This window comes from Pongo abelii, chromosome 6 (assembly GCF_028885655.2).
Source record: "Pongo abelii isolate AG06213 chromosome 6, NHGRI_mPonAbe1-v2.0_pri, whole genome shotgun sequence".
Classification (NCBI taxonomy): Eukaryota; Metazoa; Chordata; class Mammalia; order Primates; family Hominidae; genus Pongo; species Pongo abelii.
Genome location: NC_071991.2, coordinates 124803308 through 124825761, shown reverse-complemented (window position 1 = coordinate 124825761; position 22454 = coordinate 124803308). Strand labels below are relative to the sequence as shown.

At 35.0% G+C, this 22454-nt stretch overlaps 1 protein-coding gene across 11 annotated transcripts in view; it reads left to right on the top strand.

Annotated features, from left to right (window-relative positions):
- ZNF800 (zinc finger protein 800) overlaps window positions 1–22454 on the top strand; it is a 48646-nt gene that overhangs the window by 15375 nt on the left and 10817 nt on the right. For 4 of the 11 annotated variants that reach the window (XM_009243198.4, XM_002818405.6, XM_054559750.2 and 1 more), the window contains 3 exons: window positions 152–295; window positions 2450–4142; window positions 5666–7436. In XM_009243198.4, coding sequence (XP_009241473.2) covers window positions 152–295; window positions 2450–4142; window position 5666 — 1838 coding nt within the window. In that variant the 3' untranslated portion in view covers window positions 5667–7436. Of the gene's footprint in view, window positions 1–151; window positions 296–2449; window positions 7437–18424; window positions 20198–22454 lie in introns of those variants that run through there. The other 7 variants (XM_063726155.1, XM_063726154.1, XM_063726153.1 and 4 more) reach the window with 4 other exon arrangements.

The window sequence follows — 22454 nt, the reverse complement described above, 5'->3', positions numbered from 1 at the left end:
TCTAAATATACTGTGGTAGAAATTGGCAATGCCTATATTTTGTTTTCAAAGAGTAACTGCACTTTTGGTCTGTCAACAGTGGTTGTCCAGTTTAAAAGTGCATGTTAAAGTTACCTTTTGTGTTAAGTTTTTCTTTTCTTTTTTCTCTCAGGAACTAAACAACTTAAGCATATTTTATTAAAAGATGTGGACACTATTTTTGAATGTAAGTTATGCCGCAGTCTCTTCAGAGGATTACCAAATTTAATTACCCATAAAAAATTCTACTGCCCACCAAGTCTCCAGATGGATGACAGTAAGTTTTATTCATATATTCAGTTATGCATTTTACAGCTAAGTATTCTTATACTGCAAGTATACATTTGCATTAAAATGGTATCTAGTTACTGATAATTTGATAATGATGTCTAGTTACAGATAATTTTTAGATGGAGATGGAGAATAAAATTAAATACTTGACTCAATGTTACATTCAGTTTCTTAGGTACTTTCATATCAATGCCTTCCACTTGGGTTTTCCTAAAGATGACATATAAGAGGTTAGATTTAAGAGGATATTTATTTGTATTAAAATATTGGATATTGTTTTAGAATGTTTATATGGGGGCCATAAATGGATTTTCTAGTTTATATTACTTTTTACTTCTTTATTCTTTAACAACTTGCAACCAGATGTGATTGATCACTTATTTAGATTTCCCTTAAGTAAATGAAAAGGTTGGGAATAAAGAGCAAAGGATGAGGTAAATTTGTTCATTTCTTGGGAATGGTGGAGAGCATTAAAAAGTCTTTATTAATCTTTCTAGTATTTTCTAGGTCTTGATTTGAAGATCAGTTTTGTTTTCAGAAAAATTTAGATAAGTCATTTTCTCAGAAATTACATTATGTTACAGGCTGACTTGAGATCCAGTATAACTTTATGTGATAAAGGCAGATAGCAGACTAATATAAAGTCTTTCTGGAACAGAATGTTTGTTTTGAATGCAGTGTATTGTCTCTGTGTGATTAAGCTGGCAGTATATCTAATCGTATTTTCTTTCTTCAAAGAATTAATGTAAATTTTAAAAAATTCAATATTGGGTTACCTTATTATTTCTTGTTTAGGGATTTAACTCTTTGTTGACTTACAAAATATAGAACTTACTTTGTCAGTCTGATACCATAGATGTATTGTGGATTCTGTGCATTTTTCAGCTTAACCTTTTTGGGATTGGTATGAAATACAATCTCCAAATAAGTATGGCTTTAATTATAATGAAGTTGGCTTAAAGTATATTATAGAGCATTGATTAAATACAAATTTTATATTTACCTGGAAATATTTCCTACTACTATTTTGATCTTGCTATTTTCTCATTGAGATATAAATTAAAAAGCAGTCTGTAGAGATTCATTTCAAATCTAGACTTTTAATTAAAATACTAGTAGAAAATTAGTTTGTCTTTTGGTAGTTATTTATTTTTTAGTTGTAGAGTTAACTTATAGAGTGAAATGGTAAATGGATTTGCTAGATTATTGTGCACTTGCCTTGGCAATACTCATTCTAGAAATACTTTTGTGAAAGTATTTTTCTTATAGACACTACTTTATTCATCTTAAAAGACAGATGAATAGACTAGAAGAGCTATAATGAATCACTTCCTGATTGGTATAGATACCAGATTTGGTACTAAATTTGTAGCTAGATTTTAGAGTAGTAATACATGGAAACCTAACCAGTGTTAGACAACTCTGTTACAATAGGATAGGTGATTGCCTGTAAAGGGTGTAATTATTGTACAAGGAAATAAAACTACCTATGGTTTTTAAATAAATCCGTATAGTTTTTAATCATTTGTTTTAGTAAAATTGTGTCATGTTAAGAAGACATGTAATAGGACTGAGTTTAGCAAATACTTCTACACATCATCCCATTTATGTTTACATATTTGCTTACAAATCTTTCATTTTCATAAGATGCTCAAATAAACTAGATTAGATTAGACTATTATGGATTAAGTTAATAGGAATGCTGTTATGTTTTCTAAAAAATACCATTTTTGTTTATGTAGTAACATTTTTCATGCTGTTTTATCAATCGAGTTACGAGAATTTGAGTTGCCTTTGCTAGTCTAAAACATTCAGACTAAAAATATGAAATATCATTTTTATTATTTAGGACACCTAAGTGCTTATATATCTTATATTAAGGGCATTTGAAGCAAAAGTAGCCCTTCAGATTATATATGTTCCTTAACATTTTTGTGTATCATGATGAGAATTTAAAGGAAATTTTGGTTTAATACTAGTCTTTATCTTTGTAGAATACTGAAAAGTAGATAATGCTCTTATAAAAATAAACTGGTAATATGATAGATTCTGAGATAGAGGTTCATAATGTATCTTAAAATATTAGAGGGCTACAGCAGGCTAATTACTTCAGATTAAAATGCTGTTTTTTCCTTAACAGACCTTCCTGATGTAAATGATAAACAAAGCCAAGCCATAAATGATCTCCTAGAAGCCATATATCCAAGTGTGGACAAACGAGAATATATTATTAAGCTAGAACCCATAGAAACTAATCAAAATGCAGTGTTTCAATATATTTCGAGGACCGATAATCCTGTTGAAGTCACAGAGTCAAGCAGTACTCCTGAACAAACCGAAGTTCAAATACAGGAAACTAGCACTGAACAGTCAAAAACAGTACCGGTTACAGATACAGAGGTGGAAACTGTAGAGCCCCCTCCTGTTGAGATTGTTACAGATGAAGTTGCACCTACATCTGATGAACAACCTCAGGAGTCGCAGGCTGACTTGGAAACTTCTGACAATTCTGATTTTGGTCACCAGTTGATATGTTGTCTTTGTAGAAAAGAATTCAATTCTAGACGAGGTGTTCGCCGTCACATTCGAAAAGTACACAAGAAAAAGATGGAAGAACTAAAAAAGTACATTGAAACACGAAAGAACCCAAACCAATCCTCTAAAGGACGCAGTAAGAATGTTCTAGTTCCATTAAGTAGGAGTTGTCCAGTATGTTGTAAATCATTCGCTACAAAAGCGAATGTAAGGAGGCATTTTGATGAAGTTCATAGAGGACTAAGGAGGGATTCAATTACTCCTGATATAGCAACAAAGCCTGGGCAACCTTTGTTCCTGGATTCTATTTCTCCTAAAAAATCTTTTAAGACTCGAAAACAAAAGTCGTCTTCAAAGGCTGAATACAATCTAACTGCATGCAAATGCCTCCTTTGCAAGAGGAAATATAGTTCACAAATAATGCTTAAAAGACATATGCAAATTGTCCACAAGATAACTCTTTCTGGAACAAACTCTAAAAGAGAAAAAGGCCCTAATAATACTGCCAACAGTTCAGAAATAAAAGTTAAAGTTGAACCAGCAGATTCTGTAGAATCTTCACCCCCTTCCATTACCCATTCTCCACAGAATGAATTAAAGGGAACAAATCATTCAAATGAAAAAAAGAACACACCGGCAGCACAGAAAAATAAAGTTAAACAAGACTCTGAAAGCCCTAAATCAACTAGTCCGTCGGCTGCAGGTGGCCAGCAAAAAACCAGGAAACCAAAACTTTCAGCTGGCTTTGACTTTAAGCAACTTTACTGTAAACTTTGTAAACGTCAGTTTACTTCCAAACAGAACTTGACTAAACACATCGAGTTGCACACAGATGGAAATAACATTTATGTTAAATTCTACAAGTGTCCTCTTTGCACTTATGAAACTCGTCGGAAGCGTGATGTGATACGACATATAACTGTGGTTCATAAAAAGTCATCTCGTTATCTTGGGAAAATAACAGCCAGTTTAGAGATCAGAGCTATAAAAAAGCCTATTGATTTTGTTCTAAATAAAGTGGCAAAAAGAGGCCCTTCGAGGGACGAAGCAAAACATAGTGATTCAAAACATGATGGCACTTCTAACTCTCCTAGTAAAAAGTATGAAGTAGCTGACGTCGGTATTGAAGTAAAAGTCACAAAAAACTTTTCTCTTCACAGATGCAATAAATGTGGAAAGGCATTTGCCAAAAAGACTTATCTTGAACATCATAAGAAAACTCATAAGGCAAATGCTTCCAATTCACCTGAAGGAAACAAAACCAAAGGCCGAAGTACAAGATCTAAGGCTCTTGTCTGGTGAGGAACAGTTACAGAGTTTTGCTTTTTTCCCCCCATCGAACTAAAAAAAAAATCATTTGACCATAATTTATAGCTGGTTCCATTTTAACATGTTTGCTTCCATATATCTCATGGCAATGGGAACTGCAAGAGTAATGTGCATATTGCATTTACCTCTTCAGTGACCTTTATTCCAGTGGCTTGGGAACAAAAGTTAACTTCAGAACTTATCTTCCACAGGACAATGCAATGTAGTTATAGGTAGATGGCACAGGGTCAGTGCTTTCCTTTTAATGTTGTAAAATATATACATTTATACTGGCTTATGTTTACAATAGAAGTCTTCTGTTTAACTAACTTTGCACAGGTTTAATTTGATTCAGTGACTTAGTCTACTAATTAATGAATTGTAGGAAAGTTAAATATATTAGAATGAACTTGTGAAGGCGATAATTATAGGAAAAAATCTTTTGAGGCACTGTAATTATTGTAAAAATTAATCTGTGATGGCTAAATAAAGTGCTGCACTCAGAAAAAAAAAAATCCCCGAATTGAATTAAAAGTGATTAGCATTTATCATTTACTTTTAACATAGTGCTTCCAGGCAAAGGGGGAAAGTTGGTAAATAGAAGTTTGGATTTTTTTTTCCTTCTCCTTGGGAGTGTGTGTTAGTTACTGTTTTTTAATTTTGATCTATGGAAACAATGCTTATTTAGGTCCCAAATGCTTCCCTCTCTTTTTAATAAACTTTTTGGTGATCATTTTAACATAGTTAATATTATTAACTAGGGTTTTTTTTTTTTTTTTTGTGGTTGTGTGTTGTAAGAAAAGTAAAATTCATATTTGGAAGAAAGAAAAATACTACTATTTTTTTTTTGAGACAAGAGTTTTGCTCTTGTTGCCCAGGCTGGAGTGCAGTGGTGCAATCTCGGCTCACTACACCTTCTGCCTCCTGGGTTCAAGCAGTTCTCCTGCCTCAGCCTCCCAAGTAGCTGGGATTACAGGCATGAACTACCACGCCCGGCTAATTTTGTATTTTTAGTAGAGATGGGGTTTCACCATGTTGGTCAGGCTGGTCTTGAACTCCTGACCTCAGGTGACCTGCCCACCTCGGCCTCTCAAAGTGCTGAGGTTACAGGCATGAGCCACTGTGCCTGGCCAAAAAATACTACTTGTTAAAGAAGGTTTTGGAACAAATGTAGATTTTTTAAAAATGCAATATAAAATGAGTAGACTCCCTATACTTTTCGCAAGTCTATATATATTTTAAAAGTTCACCTTCTATACCTGTGTCCCTTGTATTAAGGCATTTAATGTATTTAATGAGTATTAAATTAGTTTCAGATTCAGGTTCTAAAGCAAAATATTAGTTTGAGTGCTGTGAGGGTTAAATGTTGTGGTTTGATTATCACACTTTTTTTATTTGTGTGGAAAACTTGAGATGAAACCATCTTTTAGAAGTAATTTACTGTTGCATAGTTTTAAAAACAAGGTTTTATTAGTAAACTCAAAAGTGTTCATTTATTCCCATTTCTCCTCAGATAACTTCAAGTGATGTACGAAAAGGTTTGGAGTTCATTTTTGTGGAAAGACTTTAAATTGGTGTTAGAACCACTAAACATCTTCAAATGGTACTATGAGGAAAAAAAGAAAAACATTTTTCTAAATATTCAACTATAACTGCTGTTTCCTGACTAAAATAATAACCATCTAACCACTTGTTTCTAAGGCACTGCCTATTCCAGCACTTTCAAGTAGCTGTGACATTACATGTCATCACAGTCCATCAGCTAACCACCCTTGACCTTGTGCATTTGGTCTACAGTTTCTACAAAAATGTTACAAATTTTGTTTTATAAACAATTTGTTGATTAAATGATCAACAACCTGAAGAAAATATCAATTTTTAATTGACAAAGACTTTATATCTTAGTGATTTTAATTTTGTTTCTCTTTATTTGGCAACATTTCATCTGAATTGTATAGATACATGATTTTCTAGTGAGTGTATGTTAGGAACAAAAGACAAAATAGTATCAACACATTATAAATATTTAGCTTACTAAATATTTGTAATTATTTTTACATCCATTTATTTCTAGCTTGTTCTCCAGCACTTAAGTGTTTGAAAGTTTCATCCTAAAATATATACTACAGGAAAGTTGCAGTTCATTTTCATGCATGGATCATTACATTTTTCACTTGTAAACGTAGGTTTTTATGAAAATTAAACATTCCCCTATTTTTCTTTAAATTTTATACAAAGCACTTTAATGATAGATGCAACCTTATTTTTCAGTTCCTATTTTTTTAAAGACCACACATTTACTAATGTTAATATGAAGGTAATAAATAGCTTACTGATGTTTTATGGATGCAGACAATCCATGCACAACCACTTCTTATGATACTAGTTTATTTCCTTAAATATTGCTACAAAAGGAAGATGCGGGTGTAAGCCCTGATTTTTTTTTCTCCCAAGAAAAATCTTAAAGGACCACTTTAGATAATATTTGATTCCTACTGTAAAATTTAGAAAATGATGAATTCTTGTCCATTTTTGTAATCAAGATTTTAGGAAAAACAGAAGTACATCTATCTTTATGAAATTTTGGGCAGGTTTTTGTGTATCAATATTTTGTACTTTTTAGGGAATATTTTATTTTTAGTTATTTGTGTCAAATTATAATTATAAAAGGTACAGCAGAAAATATACCATGTTTTTATATAGGTTCACACCTGTACTTAGGAGGGACCCTGTCCATCTATATACTTTTTGTATAAAATTTTAAAATGTTAAAGATCCACAAGGTCTTAATAAAATGATTCTATAGCTAGAAAAACATTTACCTTCCCAGTGCTTTGCACTAAAATATACTGTGAAAGGAAACTAGAAAGACTGTAACTATTGCTGGAAATGTTCTATATTGAATGTACATGCTCTTGTTGGAAAAATGTACTATATGTGATGGAAATAAACCAGACTCGAAGTTATTTCAGCTAAATGTGCTTCAGCAAAGGTGCATTGGTTGAAACTTAAATGTTTTATTATCAAATTTAAACTTATTCAGTGACTATGAGCAGCTACACTTGAATTATATTCTGATAGTTTTATTTCTAAGAAATAGAGTAATAATTTCTCTTTAATTTAAAAACAGATTTACTTTCCCACATATTGAAAATTTGTACTTATAGCTCTAACTTTAATAACTAATAGTATAATATATTTAGGGAACTAAATGTGTAGGTGGTATTTCATTTATAAGCCATCTTCATTAGTTGCACATTATTAAACCTATATGTTTGACTTTTGCAAGGTGTTATCTTTTATGCATTCCTACACACAAGACATATTCCAAAGATGTTTTCCAGATAAATGCTGATAACCCCTGAAAAGATATGAGGATTCCTAAAAAGCTTGGGGTTGCTCTTTGCAGCATCCTCTCATTTGTATGCCAGCCTTTCCCTCTCTGCTTGCTTGTTAAATACTATAGAGAAGAAAGAAAAATTGATGTTGGAGGAGGGGAGCCCATTGCTGGAATTCCCTTACTCTACCCACCTGTTTCTACAGGACCATTCACAGTGTGTCTCCTCCATAGTAATTCTGGGGCCACAGAATAGGAATCTAGAGGAGGAAAGAAATGAGAGTTCCAGGGCTGTCAAAAGATTTCATCTGGGTCATGTAGGAAAAATAGCACTGTGTCAGTACTTGCCTAAATTAGAGAGATTGGAAACATTTTATCATAATAGCTGAATTAATGGATAATGGCATATATAAGAGAAGCTGAACTAGGACCAGTTTAGAAAGGTAGAACAAACAAGTGACCAGAAAGTATTGTTCTTCATATTCCTTTCTGGTCTTCATCCTTCCTGATTTGACTTGAGCTCTGTCATTTCAGGGGCTCAGGCTTAAGGCTCTTGAGAAGAGGCCTAAGAAGTTTGTGCCAGAAGCTCTTCTGCATGTAGGCTACATAACACATATTTAGGTGGCTTTGTATTGTTATAGTGAGGATTAAAGCACACAAAGAGCCATCAGAAACTGCTTATTTTATATAAGACCTATCTGGCTATAAATTATATCTACCTTTGCTGCTATTTGATCAATTAAGAGTTTTCCTATAGAATTCAACTTACCTTCCTTCCTAAAGACACCTTCCATTCCTAAGTGTGGTGGGAGAGGAGAAACAACAGGTGTAGGTTGCACTTCAACTTTATAAGTTTGAATAGTGCAAATGAGAGCTGAAGTATAGCTGACATTGGGCAGGTGTTCATTAGACATGCCTTGAATACACAACAACCATTATTTTTTTTTTTTGGTTTATGTCTCCATTCCCTCCCCCTCCCCTTTACTCTTTAAGAAGAAAACCTTTGAAGAATGTACGCATTACCCATTCTTATGTTTTAGTTTTTTGTCTAGTTTCATATATGTGAATTAAGTTTTTGGTTGACACAGGTTGCTTTAGTTGTTGAAATGTACCTTCAGATTTTTTAGGAATGTATTTATTATATTACTTTATGGTCAATAAATAGTCTGTTCTACTCAGTTTGCATTAAAGAGCCTATGGGTGCAGTAGTGGGGAGTTAATGATTTTGCTATGGCATGAGGCTGTGGGTATAGAAAGAGGAGTTTCCCTATAGGTGTTATGGTAAATACATGTGGATATAGGTAGAAGTGACTATCATTCCCTGTTGTGAAGTTGCAAAAGATCTCTTCAAATAGCATGACTTCTGAAAATGAGATAGAGATGCTTCAAAAATTTTGGAAATTATGTTTCCAGGTTTCCTGCAGTGACCCATTGAAGTATTCTAGATCCTTAGTTTGGAGTTGGAGAAGTTATTTTTCTAATGGAATCCATAGATGATCAGGATTATGATTTAGCCATGGCTTTCAGTTGATCTGAAGCCAAGCTCTAAGATATGTGCAGCAGGATATTGGCTGTGCTGTTAGACAAAATCCTTCTGTACTCTGTGCTATCCTTTCATCTCTCTTTGACTTTAAGAGCTAAAGGGATCCTTGGTATTGAAAAGGAATAAGGATCAGCAATTTCAGGAATAGCTGTTCTGTGGTTTTTGAGGCATTAAACACATGGTAGAATGCAGATTAAAAACATGTCTCACTTAAAACCTACAATTATTTTGGCTTTTCTAACTTTCCAGATTCATTTCTCTTCTCCTAAATTGTTTCTATACCCTAGTCCTCTGAGCTTCCAGCTCCTACCTTGCCTTTTTTTCTTCTAGTTTATAGAAATCATTAGTACCAAGATAGCTAAAGTGTTTTTTGGAAGGGTAAGAGTGTGGAAAATGCAGCTCATTTCCTCCTGAATCTTTATCGTTCCACACCAAATTTGGGAGGCTTATTATTTTCAAGCCTCTTCCTCTACATATTTTCACCACTACAACACCACAAACAAAAAGAGACCTAGCATACCATAGGTGCATCTGTTTGAGAAAATGCCGAAAGTTGGAGGTTTTGGTGTTTGTGTCCACTCAGCAGAATTAATTTGGTTGATTGTGTATTTTTGATGTCGGGGACTCTCTTGATAATTTTGTACGGTGCCTAGCACATTTTCATGTATACAAAGACACTTTAAATAAATATTTGATAATGGTATTAAGGCAAGTAAACCTTTTCCATCTCTAAATTGTACACCATGTATTTTGAGACTTCGAGTCTTAACATTTTGTCTTCTCAATATTGATGGATTTCGCTTGTTTTTAGGAAATTTCACCAGTGTTGTGTTTATAAAAAAGAAAGATAATTCTTAGTAATAGCTAATAATAATGAACATTTATGGCATGCTTGTTATATGCCAAGCACTCTGCTAAATCTTTACATGCATAATGTCCCTAATCCTACCAACAACTCTATGAAGTAAAACCTATTCTTTCATTATCCCTATTTTATGGAACAGAAAATAGAAACTTAGAGAAGTTCAGTGATTTACTTAGGTTCACATAGCTGGTAAGAAACTTACACTAGATCTGACAAAACCTGTGCCCTTAGTGCAACCTTACATTTGCACATTTTAGTATTTGCAAAGCACATTTACTACATTATCTTTTTGTCGGCTTAATGTAATGATCTGGAACTAGATTAGTTGGTGAAATTTTCGGATCCGTAAATTATTTCCTGTGTGAGACCTTGTGTAAGTTTACTCAAACCTTCTGTGCGTTTGTTACCTATTGGGGGATTATAGTTATCTATAATGGGGCTATTATTTCTTACCTCATAGATTTTTCTGAGGATAAAATGAAAAATACCTGTAATGCACTTAGAATAGTTTCTGGCATATCACAATAAATGTTATATAATATTGCTGTAAGTGACTTGCACAACGTATTCAAATATGGAATTTTTTTACCTATTTAAATGGATAGAAATTTATGCATTAGATGAGAGAATTTTATTGCTGCACATCTAATTTTATCTGCTGATTTTGAATTTAATTGGGACAGTGAAGGCAACCAACTATATTATTTGCTGCTAATTCTCTTCTAGTCAGGTATTAGTAGTATATCATTCTCATACATTTTTCATTTACTTTGAAAAAGACATTAGGGAGTTTTAAGCACGTTGATTTTCAGTTAGGCTTTGTTTTTATGGTTTCTCCCCAGAGTAATACGTATGTCTCAACATTTGCATTAGTTATTTGTCTCATCACACAATAGTTTTACTTTTGGTCATGTGTAAAATACTGACATGAAGCAAATATTAATTGGATAACATTGCTGAAATATTTTGATGAAACAAAACTTGTAGCAATGTAGTACTACTTGAAAGGAAGCATTCAATTATGGAAATAAAAGATTCTTCAGGAGAGCACGATTTGGGCTGTATCAGAAATTTCTTTGGTGAATGTGTCATGAAGAGATAAAAAGAGAATGGCAATTATTAAAAGTCCTGTCAATGGTTGTCATTGGTGGCAGTACTCCACATTTTAGCTAAGGCCCTAGTACTGTTAAGTTATCTGCTGAGAGTTTACTCTCACACCTGACTGTTTTTGATCTGGCTTTTTAAATGATAAGGTGACGATTTTAGAAATGTCAGTGTTTAGGGACTAGTATAATTTGCATCTCCAGAGAAAACCTTGAGTCCCTAGATTTGGATGACTCTTTACATCCTGAACTTCAGATCTAATGTTGGTGTTCTTATACCTGTGCAGCTTCTTTATGTTTCTGATACTCAAGTGCTTGTGTCAGGTAGCGAGAACATATTCCTGGGATGCAAAACATTGTAATGTTTAAACAGTAGAATGTTGTGATTGAAAAAATAGCCAAAATAAACAAAACAACCTGTCTTTGGATGCTTGAGCATCCTATCTGGCTGTCCTGCCCTGTGTAATCTGGCAACATTTTCAGTACAAGAGTATGTAATGATGTTATGTTCAGATGAGAAATTATTATACCAAAATGAACCTTAGGTGCATTTAGCTTTCATTACAACTTAAGTTTTGAATATTGGATTTTAATCCTGTCTGTTTGTGGGACTCTCCTGAAAATAAATTAGCTCTGAGAAATAGAACTGTGGCTTTTAGTCAGACTTTCCCAGCTGTGCAAAGGTGTTTTTAAAAACAGTTGAAACTCTTCTTGCTTTGGTGTACTGAACCCTAAAGTACCTGCTAGTTGTGACTAGCAGCTTTTATTTTAGATGGACAGAAAAAGCAAAGAATACTTTTCTTCTAAGAAAAAAATAGTGAAACATTAGGAACATAGTGTGCACAAATGGTTGAATTACATGAACCACCCAGGACTTTTAGGGAAATAATTTTTATGTAGTTTCCTTCAATTTTGACATAGAAGTTGTTAGGGAGGAAGATGTTAGGGTAGTTTTTTGTAAACTTCTGTAGGAGAGTAGCCATGTCATTTGCATGCCTCTTGCTTATTAGATATATATCGAATTCCTTGTGATGCAATGCACTGGGCATTTGTGGATGTTTGAGAATTTTTTAGCCTCATTCTCCTTTCTTTGTATAGGTAGGCTTTGAGAGGATGATAGGGTAATGAGGCCCATAGAGATTAAACAACAACACATTTAGTGAAACTTACGAATAATTTTCCAGACTTAGAAGTTATACTTTCCACAAAACATCTTCCTAGTTTTCTGATTTTTCCTTTCTTTACCTGGCCATCTTGACTAATCAGCTATTGTTTATTGTGATTCTAAGAGAACAAATTCACTTATTTCCCATAAAATTCAGCCACAAACCGATTTACACATATATAAGGGCAAGAAACTTTTAAAGGAGTTTTTGGTTTTGTTTAACTGCCCTGGATATCTTTTTAATTTCGAAGTGCACAACTGTAATGGTAGGAGATGTTAATTTTTAAGGTTCAGGATAGAGGCCCTTCTCTCTAGAACAGTTAACTAGTGGTAAGTAACACAGTGTTCAAACCACAAATGCTGCAAGATGGAAGTCAGATCCACAATGCTTGGATTGCCAGCCACCATCCAGCTTGCCATGTCATCTAATTGGAGGCGTGTGAGTGCATATGTACCCATAGATACAAATGTTATGTTATGCTCTTTTTTTGAGTTGCAAGCACAGAATTTTACTTGGTAGCTTCTAAGGGGAGTTTTATTAGACGACTTTATTTGGGGAAATATGGGAGATATGAGTGACCAGGCCTTATAGGATTCCAAGAGTAATTGTACAAATCGGCTTCACCATTCAGATTTCAACTAGGTAGGTGTTAGAAAATTAGAAAAAAAAAATCAATGCAACTCTAGTGTCTGGATGTTGCCCTCTGAGCAGCAGAAGTATTGCTTCTCTGCTGCTGTTAGCCCTTTTCGGACTCTGCTTTGTTTTGTTTTGAACAAATTACCTCACTTTGTATCTTCTGAATATGGTCTTAACTGCCTCGTTCCGCCCTCTGCTCTGTGTCTTTCAGCTACTTTCCCCTTCTGTACAGCTTGAGTTCAGTCTTCTATAAGAGGAAATCTAATAAGTCCAGTTAGATTCATTGCCTGTTGGGCAAATCTCTCATGTCAGTCCCCTTCATAGGTTGCTGGCCAGTCTGTAGATTGGCTGCTCTTGGGACAGTTGCTCTCTCTTGGTCCTGTCATTTGTAATCATGATGGCAGAGTCAGTGGCATAAAACATGGCCCTGGGCCCCATAGAAGGAATCTTTTGGTGGGAATCTTTTAAAAGACGATAGTCCTAAAATGTGATGAGCTTTCCAGTATACATGTTTTTCTTTCTTTTGAAAGGTGACAGAATGAAAGGCAAGTTGTGATCTTGACTGTTAGGTCAATGCAGCATCAGCAATCCTTTCCATACTGAGAAAATGTGGAAAATAGTCTTTTGATCAGTATCTGCAGTTCCTTTTCTAAACTGCCTGATGACATTTCCTTCTTTGGGTTTGTAGATTCATAGACAGCCTAAAGTTTTCCCTCAGAAAGAGCCATTACATTTTTTTTAGCAGCATATTAGGCCACCATGTCAGTTGCTGCTATTTTCCAGACATCCACAATTATGCTGCACAGTTTGAATTGGTGATTTAGTGAATCCTCAAAGTATTGTTTCTGCTTTTCTATTTGTGCTTTCCACATTTGGGCTTACTGTGCAATGGCTGCTTTATATCCTGTCATTCATTCCTTCAGTGACAGACACTATCGAGCATCCATCATGTGGCTAGCATCATTCCATTCTTTTGGGGGAAACAATCATATGGTGGTTAAAGCACGGATTTTTAAGAGTCAAGAAGACCTGAGTTCAAGTCCTGGCTTTTTTGCTTACTAGCTGTGTAGTGTGGGCAAGTTACCAAATCTTTCTAAGCTTCAATTTTCCTGTCTGTAAAATGATTATATTAGAAACTACCTTATAGGTAGGTTTATTGTGGGAATTTATAAAAGCTTAATGATGTGTATAGTGTACTTAGCACAATACCTGGCTCAGGGAAGAGCTCAGTAAATATTATTACTGTTGTAGTGATCACTGAACTTGTATCGGTTTCTTTCTGAAATACTTTCTAGCACTTAGCTTCTGGTTATCTTGCTTTGCCATTTGATGTTCGTTGCCTTCTTGTTGGCAATAATCCAACCGTTAAATGAAAAGTCAAATGTAACATCTGTGATAAAGCCAAGATACACAGAAGTTTATTAAGTTAGAGCACTTTGTTATTTTCTGGGCCTTTATGCTGGAGTTTGATGCCATTTTTGGTGGCACCTTTTGCTGATTGTTCATGAATTTGCTGACCTTTTATGATATTATTTTGCTTCTTCATGATTAATGTCTTATTGAACAATATGTAGTTTTGAATATTAAAACTCAGGACAGTTTTTTTTTTTTTTTTTTTTTTTTTTTGGTAAACATTAGGGTGTGGGTACAGGAATGTATTTTGAGTTTACAAGGAAGAATTGTCTTTTCTTTGTATCACCAATGCCTCATAGTGTACCTAGCACACAACAGTTGCTAAGAGAATGATGGAGGAAGAAAGAAGGAAGGCAGGAACAACACTTCAGTTATCTTCAGGCTTATCATTAGTCAACAGTCTGTCTTGGCTTTTACTTCTTTTCCCATTACATGATCTAATCTGTATAGCTTCTCTGCATGTGAGATTCCTCTTCATTTCTGGTTACTTATGGTTTCTGTTGCCTGCCTTCATTGTGTGAACCTTCTAGCTTCTGCCATTGCTACTAAGTAATAGTGACAGATTCAAACTCATGGTAGTGCTACATTGACTGTATTAGTATTAGCCCATATATAATTGCGTGCTATATGGGTGTGCGTTTAGTGATTTTTCTTGATAATTCTTAATACTTACCTTTTTAAATTCATACTTAATCTAATTCCGTGAAATGCAGCTCACCTTCCACTTCATGTTCCACTTCCAGATCCAAACAAAGCATGCCTACAATTGTAGATTGATTGTGCTTTCTCTCATTTACATAATCTTAAGAAGTGGAGTTGATTGGTTATCATTTCATTTATCCTTGCCTGCTTCAAACTTTTCACACTGTTCTTAAGCCTTCAACCCCATCTTTGCTTCCTTTATAAAAGTCAGATCTTGCTTATATCATGACAAAAAGTAGAGGACATTTGTTTTTGCTCTTTTCACATCAGGACTATTTTTTATCTTCTGTCTCTTCTTTGGAGGAAGAGCTGTTTCTCTGTTCCAAGTCCAGCACTTCCACCCTTGCCTGTCTACTTCACTGGACTTTCTTCCAACAACTGCTCCTCTTTACCCCTCCCCAGCTTCTGTCTCCCTGTCCACTAGCTCCTCTTCCTCAACCTACAAACATGCTCAAATTCCTTTCAGTCAAAAAATAAACTTCTCTTCTATACTACCTTGAACCTAGTTACTGCCATCTAGTCTGTCAAAATTCCATGTGCTCTCATACTACCCTGTTTTAGTACTGATTCTGTCACATTGTAATTGTTTATTTCCTTGTTTTCCTTCTATATCAGACTGTAAGCTTCTGAGAAATCTGTCTCTTGATCATGGTTGATTCACCGAAGTCCAGGCTAGTTCCTAGTGCATTGTAGGCATTCAGTAAATATTTTTTGAATGAATGAATGAATGAATGAATGAATGAACAATGTTAGAGCCATGCCTATGCCATTCACTTTGTGAACCACCTGTAATTTTTTTCTACTCCTACATTTCGGTTGAAAGTTCACTTGAAGGTCACCACATAAATGTGAAATCTAGTGTCTTCTCTCTACATCATGCTTGACCTCTGCAACCATTAGTGCTTACAAATTTACCTTTTCCACACATTCATGGTCACGTATAACTGGGTCATTTTGGGCCAGTCTCAGTATTGCATTCAAAAGAAGCAGACAAGCCCTAAACCTTTGGAAAGTAATGAACTTCTGTAATGTATTAGTGAAATCTTCTAATGAGATAGAAATATACAATTATATAAAGCTCAGCAAACTTCAAATAAGTTCTCTTTACCCACCTTTCTTCCCATATCCTTACACAGCTTGGCACCTTCAATTTCTCTTTTGTAACAGTTCACCCAAAACTTGTACACTTTTGGCCAAAAACCCCTTGTCCCCTTTTTTCATCTTCTATGTTTATTTTTTTCCAAGAATAGATTATTCTTTCCAGTTTAAATCACTTTAGCCTCTTTTGGCTCCTTCCAACCAAGTTCTTTCCTAACCCAGTTATCTTACTCAGTATTTTAGAAGTCCAGGAGCATTGTCTTGATTTCATTTGGTTTGCCCTTACCAACTTTCTTTGCATAATTTTATTTAATCTTAATGCCTCACATCAGTGAGTATTCTCTGACCTCCTGGGTGTCTCCTTTCTGTGTCTCTGTGGTGCCCCGTTTATAACTCTCTGGAAATAATCTATTTTCTCTAGGCTATACATTTCTTACGGGTAGGGGTCCTGTCTTTTTTTTTATACCCCTGTATCTAGCATAGTACCTGGAACATGGTGGGTGTTGATAAATGTTTATTGGACTGATGCTTCTGTGAAATTTAATACTTTCTCTTTTGCCACTGGCTTTTGTTTTGTTACTAGGTCTTCAAATATGGACTAAGATTTCCTTAATGTCTTTTTTCTTTTTATATACTCTTAGTGATTCCTCTATTCCCAAGGTATCACTTATCACTTCTATAAAGATGACTCCAGGTCCGTTTTCTAGTCTGGCTGTTCTCCTTATTATAAGACCATTTGTTTTCAAAGTTGCATGTCAGACATCTCCACATGAATGTGTCACCGGTATCTTAAATGCAACAAAAAACTCAGTAATCCAAACTTACCTTCCTTTTAAAATTTCTTCCTATGTGCTCCATGTCTCAGTTGTTCTAACCCCTACCCTTCCGGTTACCTATGCTAGTTGGAATCCTGGCAAATGCCTTAACTTCTTTCTTTTATACTCTCCCTAATCTGTGATCAATGCCTATCCATCCTGCCTCTGAATGTTTTTCACGTTTGCTTCCCCTTCCCATCTCCACGCATAGTAGTTTTGTTATCACTTACCTTCACTATTGCAGTAGTCTCTTAACTGACCTCTTCTCTGATCTGTCTTCCATGCTGTTGTTAGAAATATCTTCCTAAAACACAGATCTGTTGTTACTGTATGTTCATCACTTGACTAATTTACTTATCTTTCAGGTCTCTGCCAAATGTCACTTCTAAATAAAGATAAAGTATGTCTGTCTTCCTTGTTGTTTGTTTCATGTTCCTTTCCTACTGTCATCTAATATTGTTTGTAATTATGTTTATATTTGTGCATTGATTTGTTTAATGTCTTTCTTCCCACTGGAGAGATTTATGTAAGGGACTGGGGAGAGTTATGGGCCTAGCACAATGCTCGGGACATAGTAACACTTAAAACATATCTGTTGAATGAGTGGATGGATAATAGCAAAGTACAGGCAGTACAGGCAAACAGATACCAAGTAGCAAAGGCAGGGAAATTACAGGGTCCTAGACTCTTACTACATTCTCACAGACCTTAATCTGTAGTTTAAAATAGTAATGGGCTTCTCTCTTTTGCTTTTTGCATTTATTTCCCTAAGGATGAGAGTGAACAACTTACTACCCGACACTGACACTTTAGTGAGGGCACTGTGGAACCTTTCTAATCAGAAGATGGGACCAGGCTTGATGATGATTCAATGAAAGCAGTTTTAGTGTCACACTTGTCTCATGGAGGCTATTTGTATTTCTGAGGAAATTCCAATCAAATAACAGCTTACTAGATTTTTTTCCTGGTCTAAATATTATTTTTGGGCATTTTCCACAAAAAGCTTTTTGGGAAAGGTGGTTCTTACACTGGGGCTTGGAATAATTGTATCTCTGTGCTTGGCCTTGTAATAATTCTGTCTCTGTTGGAATTGTGCACACGTTGAGGCCTGAGGCCTCATCTTATATAGGGCCTTCACTATGTAGCTTCTCGTATATTCAGCATCTTAGGAGAGAATCATATTCAACATAGTTTTGCTGTAAGCTTTTTGCTTAGTATCAGCAGTTTTGCCTTAAGTTCTAAAGCTTAATAATGAAACTATGTTGAATGAGAACCTTTCCAAAAGATATACTTTTCTACATAAGCTGAGTTTATTCATCCAGAGTCAACAAGAATAGGTTATATTTAGAACATATGGAATGAATAAATATTAGTGAATTAATCTTTATTGGACTTTTAAATTTCTTTACATATAATTCTGTTCACCCATTTATTCAGCCATCTGCACTTGAGCAACTACTTTATGCCAAGGACTGTACTAAACATTTAGGATCTGAAGAAAAATACGACTTGATTACTCTCAAGAATTTTATAAGTCTAGGCTTTTTTCATGTCTGAGGCCAGATTGATTTTTCTTTTCCTTTTTTTCACTCAGGATGAAGTACATAGTGGTGTAATCCTAGTTGACTGCAGCCTCGAACTCCTGGGCTCAGGTGATTCTCCTTCCTCAGCTTCCTGAGTACCTGGGATACAAGCCTGTACCACCACACCTTGCTAATTTTTATTATTTATTTTTTGTAGAGATGAGGTCTCTCTATGTTGCTCAGGCTGGTGTCGAATCCTGGCCTCAAGCAATCCTCCTGACGTGGCTTCATAAAGCGATGGGATTACAGGCATGCACCACCACACCTGGCCTTAGAGTGATTTTTCTTAAGTGCAAATTCATGCTCTTTTTTCTAAGGCCTCAGCTTGGAATGTCCTCTTGTATTACCCACCTCTCTTCTTTCAGGACTCATCTCTTAGGAACCTTCCCTGTCTCTCCAAGGCAGCTGAGTACCCTTCAGTATACTCATCCTACCCTCTCCCTCTCCTGTTGTGGCAGTTAGTACCATGTTTTGTAACTACCTGTTTATTTGGGTCTCCCCAACTAGACTGAAAAAGGCGCTTGAAGGCAGGGCTGTGTCCTTGTGTCCTGAGTGCTGAGCACAGTACTGAGTACACAGTTTGTGACCTATAGAATTTGTGGAGGGAATGCATTTTGGATGGAGGCTGTTGGTTAAGTGACCTGCAAAACTGCTCCAGTGTCATGCCAGGATCAGTCTTCTTTGCTCATTATTGATGAGAAGCAACGCTAACTTATGTCTTTATTCCTAACTGAATTATACTCCAAGTACACATTTGCATGCTTCATTACATGCCTGTAGTGATATCAGTGACACTGATAAAGTATTTTTTCATATTTTAGTTCTCATGTTTTTGACTATTTTAACTTTGTTGTTGATTGAATTGAGTATTTGAGTTGCTGTTAGTATAAATAAAGTTTCCATCTTGGATGACCTACCATGTTAATAAAAAAAAAAAACCACAAGTAATATTATGTGCTAGTGATACCTTGTGATTTCAAATGTATTTTGTTCCAGCAAAGAACCAGTTTGGGTCTCTCTGGAGAAGGGCATACATCTGAGTTGACCTCAACTTTTCTGTAGGAGAGATTATTGAATCTCCTATAAAGGATTATATGTAAATATATAAATTAAAATTTGTCTGTTTTACAAAATAGAGTGTCTGAAACAAGAATACATAAAATGTTATTTTCAATGTACTAGAGTAGAGGAGTTTGATATTTAAAGGAGTTCTGTACTTTGGTAAAGCCAAAATTCCTTTGATTACACTAGTGGTTGGTTATTTAATCAGGATGTGAATTCAAATTGCCTGCAAAATTTTGAAAAAATGCAGATGTCTGGCTGACTCCACATCTATCGGATTGCAATTTCTAGTGGTAGTGTCCAAGCTCCTATATATTTTGTTGTACCAACTACCTGGGTAATTTGATGGGTTTTCAGAACTACTCAACTATATAAACCAAAGAACCTCAAACCTTAACATATATATGATCATGTGGGACCTTGTTAAAATGCAGATTCTGAGTCAGGAGCTCTGGGTGTGACCTGAGATTTTCCAGTTCCAGCGAGCTCCATGTGATGTCCGTGCTGATGGTGTGCAATCCACACTTTGAACAATAAGGCTATAAATAATAACCATCTACATTTTAAAAGATTTCCTTTTTTTTTTTTCATTTAAGTGTGGTGTATCTGCTCCTACTCTTGCTTATTCTATAAGAGAAGTGTAATGGGCTTTAGATCCAGTCTAAAATAGTTTTGTTTTGGATATTGTCTTCCATTAAAGTTTCAGTATGCAGAGGATGAAACTTTGTCCTTCGTTTTTTCCAATGACCATCAGATAAATGATAAACATGAATCTAAAAGTAATTTCTCATTTCCGATCCTCCTGTCAGCTATGGTCCTTTGAGGTTAAATAAAAGACAAGTAGAGGAAGTAAGTCATCTGTTCAGAGACTCTGTTGCCTCTTAAAAATAACACTCAACTCTGAAGATTACACATGCTTAATTTTCATTATGATATTGTTAGGACTAGGTGTGTTTATTGTTTTTAAGGCATTGACTGACAATTTTGTTTTTGAATAAGTTCTATTTTAAAAATAACTTTAATTTCTTTACTTAAAAATATTTTGCTTTCAGGTCCTCTTTGTTAGAATTTTAGTTTGGTGTGTTCCATACAGAGGTGGAAATAGTGTTATAGCTTTTAAATAACTAAATTAACTTTGTTGGTAAGAATTAAAAATAACCCAAACTTTACTGGGTTGATCATAGGAAGCTGAAGGGATGCTGGGGTTATGATATGTGACAGGAGATTTACTGACGTGACTGTAGTTGATTTGGGGGCTGTGGGGTGGTGACAGCTAGCTTTGTTTACATGCTACTGATGTGTAGATGGTGTCCTAGGTATGCAGGCAAACAGGTATTTGCTAGGTTGAATTAACCCAAATTCCTTTTAGTCTCTTGAGTAATGCAAGCCTTTGTATTACGTGTTAATTAAAGAGTTCATTACTTGTAAGACTAGTTGTGTTTGAAGTGAGGTATTTGCCTTTTAAAGGTTGAAGATTTCAACTTAGCACACTTTATTGAATAGAAGATGAAAGAAATTATTTAAAAATATGATCGGGGACAGATTAGTAATAATAAGCAAATTAAATTAAACAATTTTTTTGGCAGAGCTTGTTCAGTGTCAAAAGTTAAAGCATTCCGTGAGTATTCTTCAGATTTCACTGTCTTACATTGACTTATTTCATTCAGTCAGTAAACAAGTAAGCTCCTGCTTCGTGCGAGGCACTGAGTCAGGTACAGAGATAAGCAATGCAGTTCCTTTTTAAGTATGATGGAAGAGGAATACATTATAAGGACACAGAAGTGGAATATTAAGGCACACTGAGGAGTTAGGAAAGACTTATAATTCCTAAATTTATTCTTGAGTTTTGAAAGAGATAGGCAGAAGAAGTTTCCATGTAGGTACAGAGACATGAAATCGCATGTAGATTAAGGGAAGGAGTATGAGACAGGGAAATGGCCAAATCAAGAAGGCTTTTATGTACCAAGTAAATAGTTTGAACTATATTTCAAAATTAGGAGTACCGTTGAAGGATTATAAACAGGGACATATAATAGTACCAAGGGGACGGAATTGGAGTGGAGGTGGGGATGTGGGATTGTGTGAGGGAAATAAATTAGGAGACTATTTCAGAAGTCTAAGTAAGAGTGATAGGATGTAAATTCAGGTTTTGGCAATGAGACTACAGAAAAGGATACAGGTGAAATAATTATTTCAGAAATGAAATTTTCCAGGTAGTGGAGACGAAGAACGAATGTAGTATGATTCAGTTTCAGGCACTCTAGTTGAGCAGGTGGGTGGCACCATTCTTCAAGGCAAAGAATACAGGAGGAAGAAGAACACTTTTCCAGGGGGAAATGCTGAATTAAATTTTAGATATGTTGAGTTTGAGGTGGTAGAGGGGTATCTAATTGGAGATGCTTAACAGGAGTAGAATATACAGGTTAGAGGGCAGGAGAGAAATTGCCCAGGGGCTAGAGATTTAGAAGTCATTAGTGTTCATGTAGTTGTTGAAGCCATAGACTTTGAAGGGATTACCAGGAAGAATAAATAGAATCAACGTATTATACTACTACATGGATTCTTTTCATTTATTATGTAATTTATGATAATACCTACCTATTTCAGTTTTTCATTTGGGAGCAGGTATTTGGCTAGCTCTGATTCTGTCTCTTGTCTCTCTCTGTGTTACCCCCAGCCCCATATAAAATATGTAATATAACATGTATTTGATTTTACTCTGAGAAGTGCTGAATAATTAAATTGTAATACTATTAGGCAATATGAATTAATTTATGTGTTGTATTCAGAGAGGTTTTAAGATAAAATCTGTAAGACCTATTTTAAAAGATTATTTCTTGAAAAAGGAAAAATCTTATTTTAAAAAATAAAGCAATTTATTAGTGTTCTTGAACTAAATAAGATTTATTTGTTGAGTCCCATAGCTTTGATCTGTCCAGGAATTTTCATGATTTACTCCCCATGCCTCTGATCTAGGCA